The sequence below is a fragment of the Dipodomys merriami genome, unplaced genomic scaffold (assembly GCF_024711535.1).
Source record: "Dipodomys merriami isolate MVZ:Mamm:240054 unplaced genomic scaffold, mDipMer1.0.p SCAF_148, whole genome shotgun sequence".
Lineage (NCBI taxonomy): Eukaryota > Metazoa > Chordata > Mammalia > Rodentia > Heteromyidae > Dipodomys > Dipodomys merriami.
The window spans coordinates 3,096,961-3,109,139 of NW_027202804.1; the positions used below are offsets into that span (position 1 = coordinate 3,096,961).

The 12,179-nt window shown below is 54.1% G+C and overlaps 1 protein-coding gene across 4 annotated transcripts in view; it reads left to right on the top strand.

Annotated features, from left to right (window-relative positions):
* Positions 1-12,179, top strand: part of LOC138826704 (breast cancer anti-estrogen resistance protein 1) — a 32,781-nt gene that overhangs the window by 16,858 nt on the left and 3,744 nt on the right. For 3 of the 4 annotated variants that reach the window (XM_070021953.1, XM_070021954.1, XM_070021956.1), the window contains exons 2-4: positions 5,665-6,297; positions 11,560-11,721; positions 11,821-11,937. In XM_070021953.1, the coding sequence (XP_069878054.1) occupies positions 5,665-6,297; positions 11,560-11,721; positions 11,821-11,937 (912 nt within the window). The remainder of the gene's footprint in view (positions 1-5,664; positions 6,298-11,559; positions 11,722-11,820; positions 11,938-12,179) is intronic. The other variant, XM_070021955.1, reaches the window with a different exon arrangement.

The following is a 12,179-nucleotide window of genomic DNA, read 5'->3' on the forward strand; positions in this document are numbered from 1 at the left end:
GGCAGGCAGGCAGAGAAGCCAGGCTCCCCTTGGGGACCGAACCCAGACTCTGGCTGCTCAATTGTCCATACGAGTGTAGGGGGAGGATGCTGCTAAGGCTGACTTGTCTCAGGTCTACTCTGGACATCTGCACCCTTGGATCCTGCTGGGTCAGTCAGAACAAGGTATGATCAGGATGTCAGCTAGTAGCTCTGGCTGCACATAGGCCTACAGGAGTGAGGGTCATTATGGGCACATACTCATTGGCTCTATATCCATGGCCACCAGCGGTTCTTTGGGGCTAGCGAACAAAATATCCCAGAAATAAACTTGGCCCACGTTTGCAGTGGTTGTGCGTATGAAGGGAGCCAGTGTTTGCTGAGTGCCCGCTGTGTTTAAGGCTCTGTATTCTGGGTGGGCACCCTTGGGTGTGTATGTGTTGGAGTAGGAATAAGGCAGGGTGGGGAAGGCCTGTGAAATTTCCATTCATGGGTTCTGTGAACCTAAGCATTACCCCAGGAATCGCAGCCTCCACTACCTCCCAACCCCAGATCTGCCTCCCTTGTTTCTTGCCTCTTCCATCCTGGCTGAGTCGTGAGCCTCATGTCTCCTGCGGTCACTCAGGGTTAAGTGAGCTGATGACTTTGGAGGAGGGCCCTGTCTTTGGTCTGGGGGTAAATGCACTGTGGTTATTGTTAGGAACTGGCCCCTTTGACATTGTCCATTTCCTTGACTGCTCGCCTAGCTCTCTTGGGGCTGGCTTGTGAGTGTTGAGAACATGCTTCCTGCAGAGGCTTCTGTGGCCAGTGGACTGCAGACTCCTCCACAGTTGGCCCAGTCTGGCCCTGCTGGAAACTCTGTGGAGTGGAAGCTGAGGAATATCTTCCCCCCTCAGCTCTCCCTGCCACTGACTTGCCCTCTACTCTTTAGCCTGCCCCCAGTTCTGTGGGCACTCCACAGAACTTCCAGGGTTTTGTGAGGCAGCTGGCAAGGCTTAGAAGAATTGAATAACCATCAGATGGGTGCAGCACTCTTTTGCTGCTCTTCAGGGTGTGGTTCTGGCATGAGGGGGCCCCATGACACAAGAAGAGTCATTCTCAGAGCCAGGCAGAGCCCGTGGGGCAGCCTGTCAGCTCCTGTGCGCAAAGCCCGGCATGTTTGGAGCAAGCCTGGCTGGGGCCTTGTCGCCAAGCACTTGCTCTGAGCATCTCCCTCCCTTCCTCCAATACTGGGGTTTGAACTCAGAGCCTCCCACTTGCTGGGCTGGCACTCCACCAATTGAACCATACCTCTAACACTGCTTTTTGCTGTTTATTTTGGAAAATGAAGTCTAGTGAATTTTTCTGCCCTGGCTAGCCTTGAATGGCTGATCCTCCAGATGTTAGCCTTCTATGTAGCTAGAATTACAAGTAGGAGCCATTTGTACCCCGCCTATAATGTACCGTAAATCAGACCTGGTGCCCCATTCCAAGTGCCAAGCAAGTGCTCTACTGCTGGCCACATCCTCCCCGGTGCACATCTTGTTTGTTGTCTTTTCCATTACAATGGGGCTGAACGCTCATAGGTGGTTTTGTTGAGCTTAGACCTACAATATCTGAGTCTTAAACACAAGAACAGCCCTGTGAGACCAGGGCTGCCATCTAGGGCTCTGGTTGGCCAGAGATGAAGGGACTTGCTCAAGGCCACACAGCTGTGGGAGGGAGGGAGAGTGGGAGCCAGGTCTGGGGCTGAGCCTGCTGTTCCGGACTTGAGAGAAGGAAGGAACTGCGTGGTCCTGGCAAGGCAGAGACCGAAAGGGTGGTGCGTGGGCAGCCCAAGCAGTTGGTAGGTCAGGCACCAGCAGTGCCCAGGACTCAGGCCAGGAAGGGTAGTGGCTGCCACGGGGACTCTGACGCAGGCCGGGGAGCAGCTGGTGCCAGGCACTTGATGCCACGTGCCCAGTCCTAGAGGTGCTTCCCGCCTGGCTCCAGCTGCTCCGGACTGGACTGTTGTGCGGCACGCACGCGCACACACGGAGTGAGCTCATGCTGTAATTGTGGGCGGCAGCCTGAGGGACTCACCTGGCCAGCCAGGAGACCAGCAGCCTGGAACCCCCCCCCCCGTGACCTGCCCCGAGGGCCTGGCTCTGCCCTGTGGGGCCTCTCTGCCAGCCTGTACTCACTTCAGTCCAAAGAGAGGCAGGCCCCTCTTCACTCCTAGCCTCTGACTTGGCTGGAGGGGAATTCTTCGGTGACTCACTGTGCTGGCACTTCCTGTGGTCACCGGGACTGGGGGACGGGGCCAGGCAGCGCTGCGTTCTGGGGTCACTGAGTGAGGATGGGCTGGTGTCCCGCCCCCTGTGGGGATGTGATTGCTGGAGGCAAGCTGCAGACCATATTTGGGAAATTTACTTTTCTTGCTGGGAGCTTGGGGATGGGGGCCTTGAGACCTTGGTGGGTCCTAGCCAGTGTCTGCCCCTGCCTCTTCCTCCTGGGCTCTGGCCTCTAGGCCTGCCTGATCCTCTAACCTCTGTCCCCTCCTGCTTTATGACCTGTGAGGTGATCCAGTGCTTGCTTTTTCTGGACATGCATTTTCTTTTTCAAGCCCAAAATAAGAGGTGCTCAGTTGAGAGATTCTGCCAAACAAGAAAAGAAAGCAGACTCCTCTATCATCTTGAACATTACCAGTGATCTTTGATCTCTTCCCCATTTTAAAATTTCAAATGTTTTATTGAGCTTAATTTAAATTAAGTCAGTTTTAGGCTTTGTTTCGTTTTGAGTCAGTCTGGCTGTGTATTATGTTCCCTAAACGGTCTTAGCTGGGATTATAGGTGGCTATGATCACACCTAGGTTCTTCAGTGCTTTTGTTGTTGCTGCTGATAGAAGGTTTGAACTCTGGCCTCTTGCTTGTTCAGCTTGTTTGCTCAGCTGGTACTCTACTACTTGAGACACACCTAGCTTTTTTTCTTTTTCTTTTTCTTTGTATTGTTACTATCAAGGTGATATACAGAGGGGTTACAGTTACATACATCAGGTAAAGAGTTAAGGTTTTTTTGGACATTGTTACCCCTCCCTCTCTCTTCTAGTTTTTCCTTCTTTTGCTGGTTATTTGGAGATAGTCTCAGATTTTTTTTTTTTTGTTTTGTTTTGCCTGGACCTTGCACAAGATGACTAAGCAAAAATAAGCTCAGGAACAGTGTGCCCAGGCCTTGAGTTCAAGATCTAGATTCCTTCCCCTCCCCCGCCACAAAAGAAGCACTTTATAGCTTCTGCTATACACTTGGGGCATTAGTAAGTAAAATTGAATTACCTGAATTCAACATGAGGCTGCAATAGCTATTAGGACTCTCGGACATGAATAGTATTATATGCTGTAAGAATACACGGGACAGAGGAACGATTCTTCTGGGGTACGATGACATACTTCTCAGAACTGTGCACGATTTAAAACTTAAGGATTATTTCTGGAATTTCTGTTTAATATCTTTATACCATGGTTGGCCATGATATCTGACTGAAGCTAGAGAAAACAAAACTTTATGCTTGGATAAAGGAGGAATACTACACTAAGAAAGCCTGGGCAAATGAATTTCTTTGTCGTTGTTGTTGGTTGTAGGTCTTGAACTCAGGCCTGGGTGCTGTCTCTGAGTTTTTCTGCTAAAGGCTAGCATCCACCACTTTGAGCTACAGCTCCACTTCTGGTTTTCTGGTGGCTAGTTGGAGATAAGAGTCTCATGGACACACGTTCCTGCCTGGGTTGTCTTTGACCTGCAGTCCTCAGATCTCAGTTCTTCCTGAGTAGCTAGGATTACAGGCCTGAGCCACCAGCACCTGGCTGGGCAAATGAATTTTAACCGTGTTAAGTCATCCCACCATGGTCTTAGTACATTGCACACACATGTGTTCTCTCTCTCTCTCTTTCTCTTTCTCTCCTCCCTGTCCCCCCATCTGTACTAGGAGTTGAACTGAGGATCTGGGACTCTGCTTGCTGGGCAGGCAATGTCACTTGAGCCATACCTCCAGTTATTTTTGCTTTAGTTTGAGATAAGGTTTTATGTTTTGTTTCAGGGGGGGGTCAGTTGTGGGATTTGAACTTTGGGCCTAGGTGCTGTCCCTCAGCTCTTCAGCTCAAGGTGAGTGCTCTACCACTTAAGTCACAGTACCATTCCCAATTTTCTGGTGGTTTATTGGAGATAAGAGTCTCATGGACTTTTCCTCCCTGGCTGGCACTGAACCAGGATTCTCAGATCTCAGCCTCCTAAGTAGCTACAATTACAGGCATGAGGCATCTGGCTTTTTGTTTAACTTTTTACACTAATAGCCTCAAACCCTGATACTCCCAATCTCTGCCTTCCTAGTAGCTAGAATGATAGGTATGAGCCATAATACCTGGACAATTTTTCTTTTAAGTTTTTCTTCTAGGTCTTTGACAGAACTTCGGCACTTTCTCCTTGGTGTTTTTTTTGTTGTTGTTGTTGTTTTGTTTTGTTTTTGTCGGTCGTGGGGCTTGAACTCTGGGCCTGGGCGCTGCCCCTCAGCCCTTCAGCTCAAGGCGAGCACTCTAGCACTTGAGCTACAGCGCCACTTCCAGTTTTCTGGTGGTTTATTGGAAATAGGAGTCTCACAGTCTCTCGTACCCGGGCTGGCTTTGAACCGCGATCCTCAGATCTCAGCCTCCTGAGTAGCTAGGATTACAGGCGTGAGCCACCAGCGCCCCGCTCTTGGTGGTTTTTGCGGTTGTTATTTGAGCACTTTCCCAGATAACTTGTAGTTTTTGTTACATGATTGATCCTTGCTCGGACCTTTCTCATCAGTTACTCATTCTTCCAGTTTGTGAGCTTACATATGATCATATATGGTCTGAAGACAATTTGTATCAATGCAATGTGTGCAATCTCCCTCCTCCCCCCTGTCATTTTCTTCTTCCTGGTACGTTTCAGTGACCAGGGCAGCAGGGGTCTGGCCTCTGGGGTTGGAGTAGGGAGAGCATCCTGGTTGCTTCTCAGCCTTAAGGGAAAGTGAAATTTCCCCATTAATTACTGGCCTTTGATAGAAAGACTGAAACAAATATATTCTCTGGTTGTTTTGTTGTTGTTGTTGGTCATGGGTCTTGAACTCGGCCTGGGCACTGTCCCTGAGCTCTTCAGCTCAAGGCTAGTGCTCTACCACTGGAGCCACAGTGCCACTTCCAGTTTTCTGGTGGGTAATTGGAGATAAGAGTCTCATGGTCGTTCTTGCCCGGGTTGTCTTTGAAATGCAATTCTCAGATCTCAGCCTCCTGAGTCGCTAGGATTACAGGCATGAGCTACCAACGCCCAGCTTCTCTCAGTATTTTTTATCCTAAGAAGCTGTAACTTTTGGCAGACTTTATTCTTGTATCTCCTGAGCTAATCACTTGCCGTCTCTTGTAACCTGGTGGTTATATTACCACCACCATCCCTGGTGATTGCTGCCATGTGACTACAGGAGTAGTCTTTAGGAACATCTGGAAAGTCCTCTCGGAGGTATTAATGGTGGCTGCTGCCTTAGGGGAAGGGTGTTGAGGGTTCCTGTAGCACAGTGGAGGCATGCCGGGTCAGCTGGGCCTGTGTGATGACTGATTTGAGCTCCTCTTCCAAAGGCAAATCCAGGTGCCTCTGATCCCAGAGGGGGGGACTGGGTGAGTCCTGGTACTGCCCCTCCCCTCACTGTGTCCTCTCTCCCCAGAATGTGCTGGCCAAAGCCCTCTATGACAACGTGGCTGAGTCTCCAGACGAACTCTCCTTCCGCAAGGGCGACATCATGACAGTGCTGGAGCGGGACACGCAGGGCCTGGATGGCTGGTGGCTCTGCTCGCTGCACGGACGGCAGGGCATTGTGCCTGGGAACCGCCTCAAGATTCTGGTTGGCATGTACGATAAGAAACCAGCAGGACCTGGCCCAGGCCCACCTGCCACAGCAGCTCAGTCCCAGCCCGGCCTCCCGCAGGGCCTGCATGCCACACCTCCCCAGGCTTCCCAGTACTCACCCATGCTCCCTGCTACGTACCAGCCCCAACCTGACAGCGTCTACCTGGTACCCAGTCCAGGCAAGGCTCAGCAAGGCCTCTACCAAACCCCTGGGCCCAGCCCGCAGTTCCAGTCACCTCCAGCCAAGCAGACATCCACGTTCTCAAAGCAGACGCCTCACCACCCATTTCCCAGTGGAGCCACAGACCTCTACCAGGTACCCCCAGGGCCTGGAAGTCCCGCTCAAGACATTTACCAAGTGCCACCTTCAGCTGGCCTAGGGAATGACATCTACCAGGTCCCACCATCCATGGACACCCGCAGCTGGGAAGGGATGAAGCCACCAGCAAAGGTAAGGCCACTGGCAGAGCTGTGCTACCCACAGCGTTAGCCCAGGCCCTGGTTTCTGGGCACAGTAGAGCCCAGACACCTCTGGGTCCCCACACTCCAGCAGTGGTTTTGCATGTTTGGGGAATTTGTTCATCTGATGCAGCAGATGAGGGAGAATGGAAGACATCAAGCTATGACAGCCAAGAGACATGGAGAAGCGTCCTACAGGATTGGCAGGTGAAGCCAGAGCAGGCTGGGACAGGTTCCAGAGGGATCTGGTGTCCACCGGAGAGCTAGATGCTGTTCTGAGGGTACTGAGTTTTGAGTAGGTTACAATCATTCTGACCAGAGCAGAGAGCACAGCCCAGACCCAGTCAGATAGCCCAGGTAAAAGAGGGTATAAGGTTGGTGGTGGTATTTAAAGGGAAGAAATACCCAGGTGCTGGTGGCTCATGCCTGTAATCCCAGCTACTCAGGAGGCTGAGATATGAAGATTGCAGTTCAAAGCTAGACCAGGCAGAAAAGTCCCAGTGAGACTCGTATCTCCAATTAACCTCTCAAAAGCTGGAAGGGGAGTTGGGTTCAAAGTGGTAGAACACTAGCCTTGAGCAAAAGAGCTCAAGAACAGCACCCAGGTCCCAGAGTTCAAGCCCCACAACATCAAAAGGGAAGAAGTTAGCCAAGCATGGTGACTCACACCTGTAATCCTAGCTTCTTGGCAGGTAGAGGTTAGGGGATCACAGTTTGAGGCTAACGTAGGTACACATACAAAGTTTGAAAGCCATGTCTACTAATGGCTGGGCATGGTGATGGTACACGTCATCTCTGCAATTCAGCAAAGCACAGATAGAAGGATTACAGTCTAAGCCAGCCTGAGCATAAAGTGTCTTGGAAACAAGACAAAAAGAAGCTGGTGGAATGGCTCAAGTAGTAAGAGTATCTTACCTCAAGTTTGAGGCCCTGAGCTCAAATGCCAATACAGTTCATCCATCCGTCAATCATCCATCCATCTATCTATCTATCTATCTATCTATCTATCTATCTATCTATCTATCTATCTATCTATCTATCTATCTGTCCATACATACAGCCATCCATCCATAAATGTCTACAGCCATCTATCCATACTTACAGCAACACATACATATCAGGAGGGCAGCAGGTCCATTAGGAGAGCATGCCTTGGGCAACAGAAACATTTATTTTACATAACCCACGTCTGGAGGTGAACATGCCAGGACCAATAGGGTGCTGCATGTGCTCCAGCCACCATGTCTCTTTTTGGTAGGCAGGAAAAGAGGAAGAGACAAAGATTGCATTTTTTTCTAACTTCTCTGGGGGCTACATTTGTTACTTATCTCCTGTTGACAGAAAGCAATCCTGCTTCACCTAGCCAAGCACAGGGGGCTGCACAGTAGAGCTTTGCTAGGTAGCCCGGTGTTTGCAGCCATCCTTTAAGAAGTCTGACGTCAGTCATGTCAGCCTTCCAGGCGTCCAGCCTCATGTTCTCGCCTTGTCCAGTCCAGAGCCCACCTGTGTCTAGGAAGACTGTGTCCAAGACACTCAGCCATAGCTTTTTTTTTTTTTGGTCAGTCGTGGGTTTGAACTCAGGGAGGGCCTGGCCACTGTCCTTGCTTTTTTGCTCAAGACTTAACACTCCCACTGCAGCTCCACTTCAGTCTTTTTGGTGATTAATTGGAGATAAGAGTTTCATGGACTTTCTTTTTTTTTTTTTTTTTTTGGTCCGGTCGTGGGTCCTGAACTCTGGGCCTGGGCACTGTCCCTCAGCTCTTCAGCTCAAGGCTAGCCCTCTACCACTTGAGCCACAACACCACTTCCGGCTTTTTTCTTTTTGCTTATGTGGTGCTGAGGAATCGAACCCAGGGCCTCATGCATGCAAGGCAAGCGCTCTACCACTGAGCCACCTTCCCAGCCCTTCATGGACTTTCTTGCTTAGGCTGGCTTTGAACCATGATCCTCAGATCTCAGCCATAGATAGCTTTGAGCCTCTGTTCTCAGAGCTGCTCGGGCTAAGGTAAGCACTTCACCTAGTACCAGCTAGGTAGCAAGTAAACACATAGAGTAACTCCATTCCTGCCAACCGAGGGCCTGGCCAGAGTTCATGAACCTGGGGGACCCTGGGCCACCCCTCCATTCTTGCCTTCTCTGCACCTTTAGCTATCTAGCCAGTCAGCTGGCCAGAGCCTGCCATGCTGACCCTGGGCAGCTGGGGTGGAGCAGGGCCCTGGAGGGCTCAGCTTTGCTGTTTGGCATCAGAGCAGTGCTTGGCCAGGGAGCCCCGGGACAATGCAGTCCATCCCCTTCACATGCACCCCTCCACACGCGCACGGCACCCAGACAAGTGTGCATGCACACACCCACCTCCGTGGCCCATACTTCCAGCTCGTCCTCCCACCCCGCCTCCCTTGCCCCAAGCCTTTGTCCTGGTTCAGCGGGAAGTTGGGGCAGGCATGGGATGAGAAGGAAGCAGGGGGGGCTCTCCACCTGGGGCCCCGCTCCCGCTGCTGTGTCAACGCATGGTGGAGCTACTTGGGCTTGTGCTCTAGGGGCCCTGACCTGCCTGAGGGCTCAGGAAGGGGACAGTGCCCTGAGCCGCCTCCTCACTCCTGGCCTGGGCAGCCTTGATTGCCGTGAAAGCAATGCTTGTTTGCTGTAGAGAATGCAGAATGTATGAGAAAGCCTAGAGATGAAATTCCCAATCAAGGGTAATGATTGGGAAATTTTGGCGTATTTCGTCTAGCACATCCTCTCTTTGTCTTTTACAGATTTGTCCGTGTACTTTTGCATTTTAAAGTAGTAAATCCAGGGCTACAGATCAGAAGCATTTTCTCGTTACTAAAATTTCTTCCTGAGCCATTTGGCCTGGTTGGCCCTAGCTTTACCGTGCCTCCGCCTCCCTCAGAAGCAGGCACTAAGTGGTCTCTGGTCACTCATGTTTCTACTATAAACTAAATAGCAGTAAACATCTCTGTGTGTGATCAGTGCTCAGATATCAAAGTCCTGCCTTCATAAGCGTCAAAGCTCCTCACCTGGGATGTCTGAAACTGAAGACACTAAGTTGGGGTCATTCCTGATCAGGCCAGGCCTGTGGGTGGGTAGAGGGGCCCTAGTGCTCAGAAAACAAAGAGGTGGGTATCAGGGCCGGAGCCAGGTGGCAGCAGACCCTAGCTGCAGCACCTTGTGGTGTGTGGCCGGGCAGAGCAGTCACGGCCACTGCAGGCCACGTGGCCTTCTGAGCCTCTCAGAGACACAGAGGGGCCACATCTGTGAAAGGCGCGCATGCGGAGCCCCAGCCTCTGGCGTGGAGGGCGCGCAGCGCAGCCTCCGTTGTACCATCCTCGTGTGGGTGCTCTTACCGCCTTGCAGGCAGGTCCCCATGCACAGACCCCAGGATACTCTCATGGCACACACTTGATTTCCAGAGAAGAAAAATGAGACTCCTAGATTGGGGTGGGAGGTGGGACTGGTACGCCGGAGCCGAGAGCTGGCCCCGGTCAAGGCATTCCGTCCATTTTTCAGGGGGTGGAAGCTAGTGCTGGTGCTGCCTGAGGGCTGCTCTTGTCTCCGCGCTCTGCGCTCTCCGCTGCGGCCTGCTGCCTGGGGCCTCGCTCTGTCCCTGCCAGGCCACTCCGGAGTTTCAGCTCTGCCCAGGACTCAACTGCTGGGGCGTGTTTCTGAGGGGAGAGCAGCCCTCTCCTGCCAACCTGGGCTCTTTGTGTGTGTGACTGGCACTGCGTCGTGGACCATGTACTGTGTTCTCCAGGGTGGGAGGATTTGTAGGTGTCAGGGAGTATCCCCACCCCCACCCCAGGGCTCTCCAGGCCCTGCTAATGGGGCGTCAGGTGCAGAGCAGGGTGGCCTGTGATTAGCAGAGCTCAGCAGCTCTCTGGAGAGTCCATTTCCCTAATGAACTCCCTGATGGCAGCCTACTCTGTTTTTCTAACAAGAAATGTTTGCTAGCCAGTATGGCTGCTTGCTGTCACCTGACTCTGCGGTAGGAGTGACAGACTGCCCGTTGGCGCTGGGGTGGGGTGTGGGTGTGGGGTCGGGTCCCTAGCTGTCTCTGGCTGTGCGTCCAGCCCTCGCTGTTGTATGGCAGCAGCAGGGCCTGAGGGGCTGGGGCGGCCGCGTTTCCCAGGCCCCACCTGCCTGGCCGGGGAGCTGGCAGGAAGTTGGGCACAGCCCTCGCTCGCCAGCCTTGTGGAGCTGGTCCCCACCTAGGAGGCCAAGGGGCCCTGCCTCAAGGCCCAGCCAACCTGCCACGTCCCTCCAGCCCCCCAGCCCCTTCCTGCCTGCTGTTGGAAGGTTCCAGCACCTAAAAATAGCACTGGAAGAGACTCAAGTCTGAGGCACAAGGAAGGAGATGAGTCTGGAGGGGCTGCTGCAACTCCGCCCCCAGACACTGGTGCACACTGGTGCGGGAGGGCGGGAACCCCCACGGAGGAGGCCCACTGCTCCGCTGGCTGGTCGGAGATGCCCGGAGGAGCCCAGCTGGCCCAGCTCAGCTTGACTGCCTAGAGCTTTGCCAGGCCTGGGGCCGCCAGTGCCCCCCCCCCCGGGGGTGTGGGAGGGGGTGGGGCCTGGGCAGGGTTCTGGAGCCTTCGAACTTGAGGGAGGGTGTGTGGGGGTAGGGCCCCAGTCAATCCTGTCCCAGACGTCCCCTTTGATTAGGGAACAAAAGGCCTTTCTGTGACGAGTACTGGGAGCCCTGTTGGGGGAGGCTGCGGAGGCCGCCAGGCCTGGCTGGAGAGTCCTTCAGGAAGGGCTGCCTGCGTGCCCGCCCTTCCAGGCTGGGCACTGGCATGAGGACAGCAGGGGCCCGACCGGGTCAGCATCCGAGGGCAGAGCCCTGGGCCCTGCCAGGCCACCTCTGGTCCCGTGGGCTTCCGTACCTGCATCTGTAGGCACTTGCCAGTGCAGGCCCTGGGGAGGGGCAGCCGGGATGCCCACAGGAAGGAGGCCTTGACCTCACCCCGCCTGCCCACTGCCATTCTACTCATATTCCACCCCCATCAGAATGTGAGGGCTAGAACCTTCTGGATCATTCAGCCATAGAAACTTCTTGGTTCTTAGCCTAAAGCCAGTTAGCTGGGAATAAAACCTAAAGGTGTAGTATGCTAGGGGTGTCTCACCACGGAAGGGCTGAGGATGCTCAGGGAATGAGAACCGGAGCCGCATCGCGTGGCTTCCCGGAGGGCCACTGGGCCCCAGACGCACACGTGCATGCGCGAGGGCTGCTAGAAACGCCGCGGTTTGCCTCCAGGTGGTGGTGCCCACGCGAGTGGGCCAGAGCTACGTGTACGAGGCCTCACAGCCAGAGCAGGACGAGTACGACATCCCACGCCACCTGCTGGCCCCGGGGCCCCAGGACATCTACGACGTGCCCCCTGTCCGCGGGCTGCTTCCCAGCCAGTATGGCCAAGAGGTGGGTGTGGGGCTTAGGCGGGAGCGTGGCCCTCTGGGAGCTGAGTAGGTGCCCTGGAGTCTTCCTGGACCTGGTGTCACTAGCCCGTCCCTCCCCCAGGTGTATGACACACCTCCCATGGCTGTCAAGGGTCCTACCGGCCGAGACGCATTGCTGGACGTGTACGACGTGCCCCCCAGCGTGGAGAAGGGCCTGCCCGCAGCCAGTCACCATGCGGTGAGCAGTGTGCCCGTGCTGGGCCGCAGGGTTGGGGAGGGGGCAGCGGATGGTTGAGCTCAGAGCCCCTCGAGCGGCCGCAGTTGGCGCAGCGTCCGTGAGCGCCCCGCGCCCCGCACAGGGCAGCAGACAGGCACAGGCGTGGAGGCATCTGGCCCTTGGCGTGACGTCACGACGCGTGGCATCTCCGTGGGCTGGGTCCCTTCCGCTCTGGCTCCTAGGCGGCAGCCTTGACCCCATTT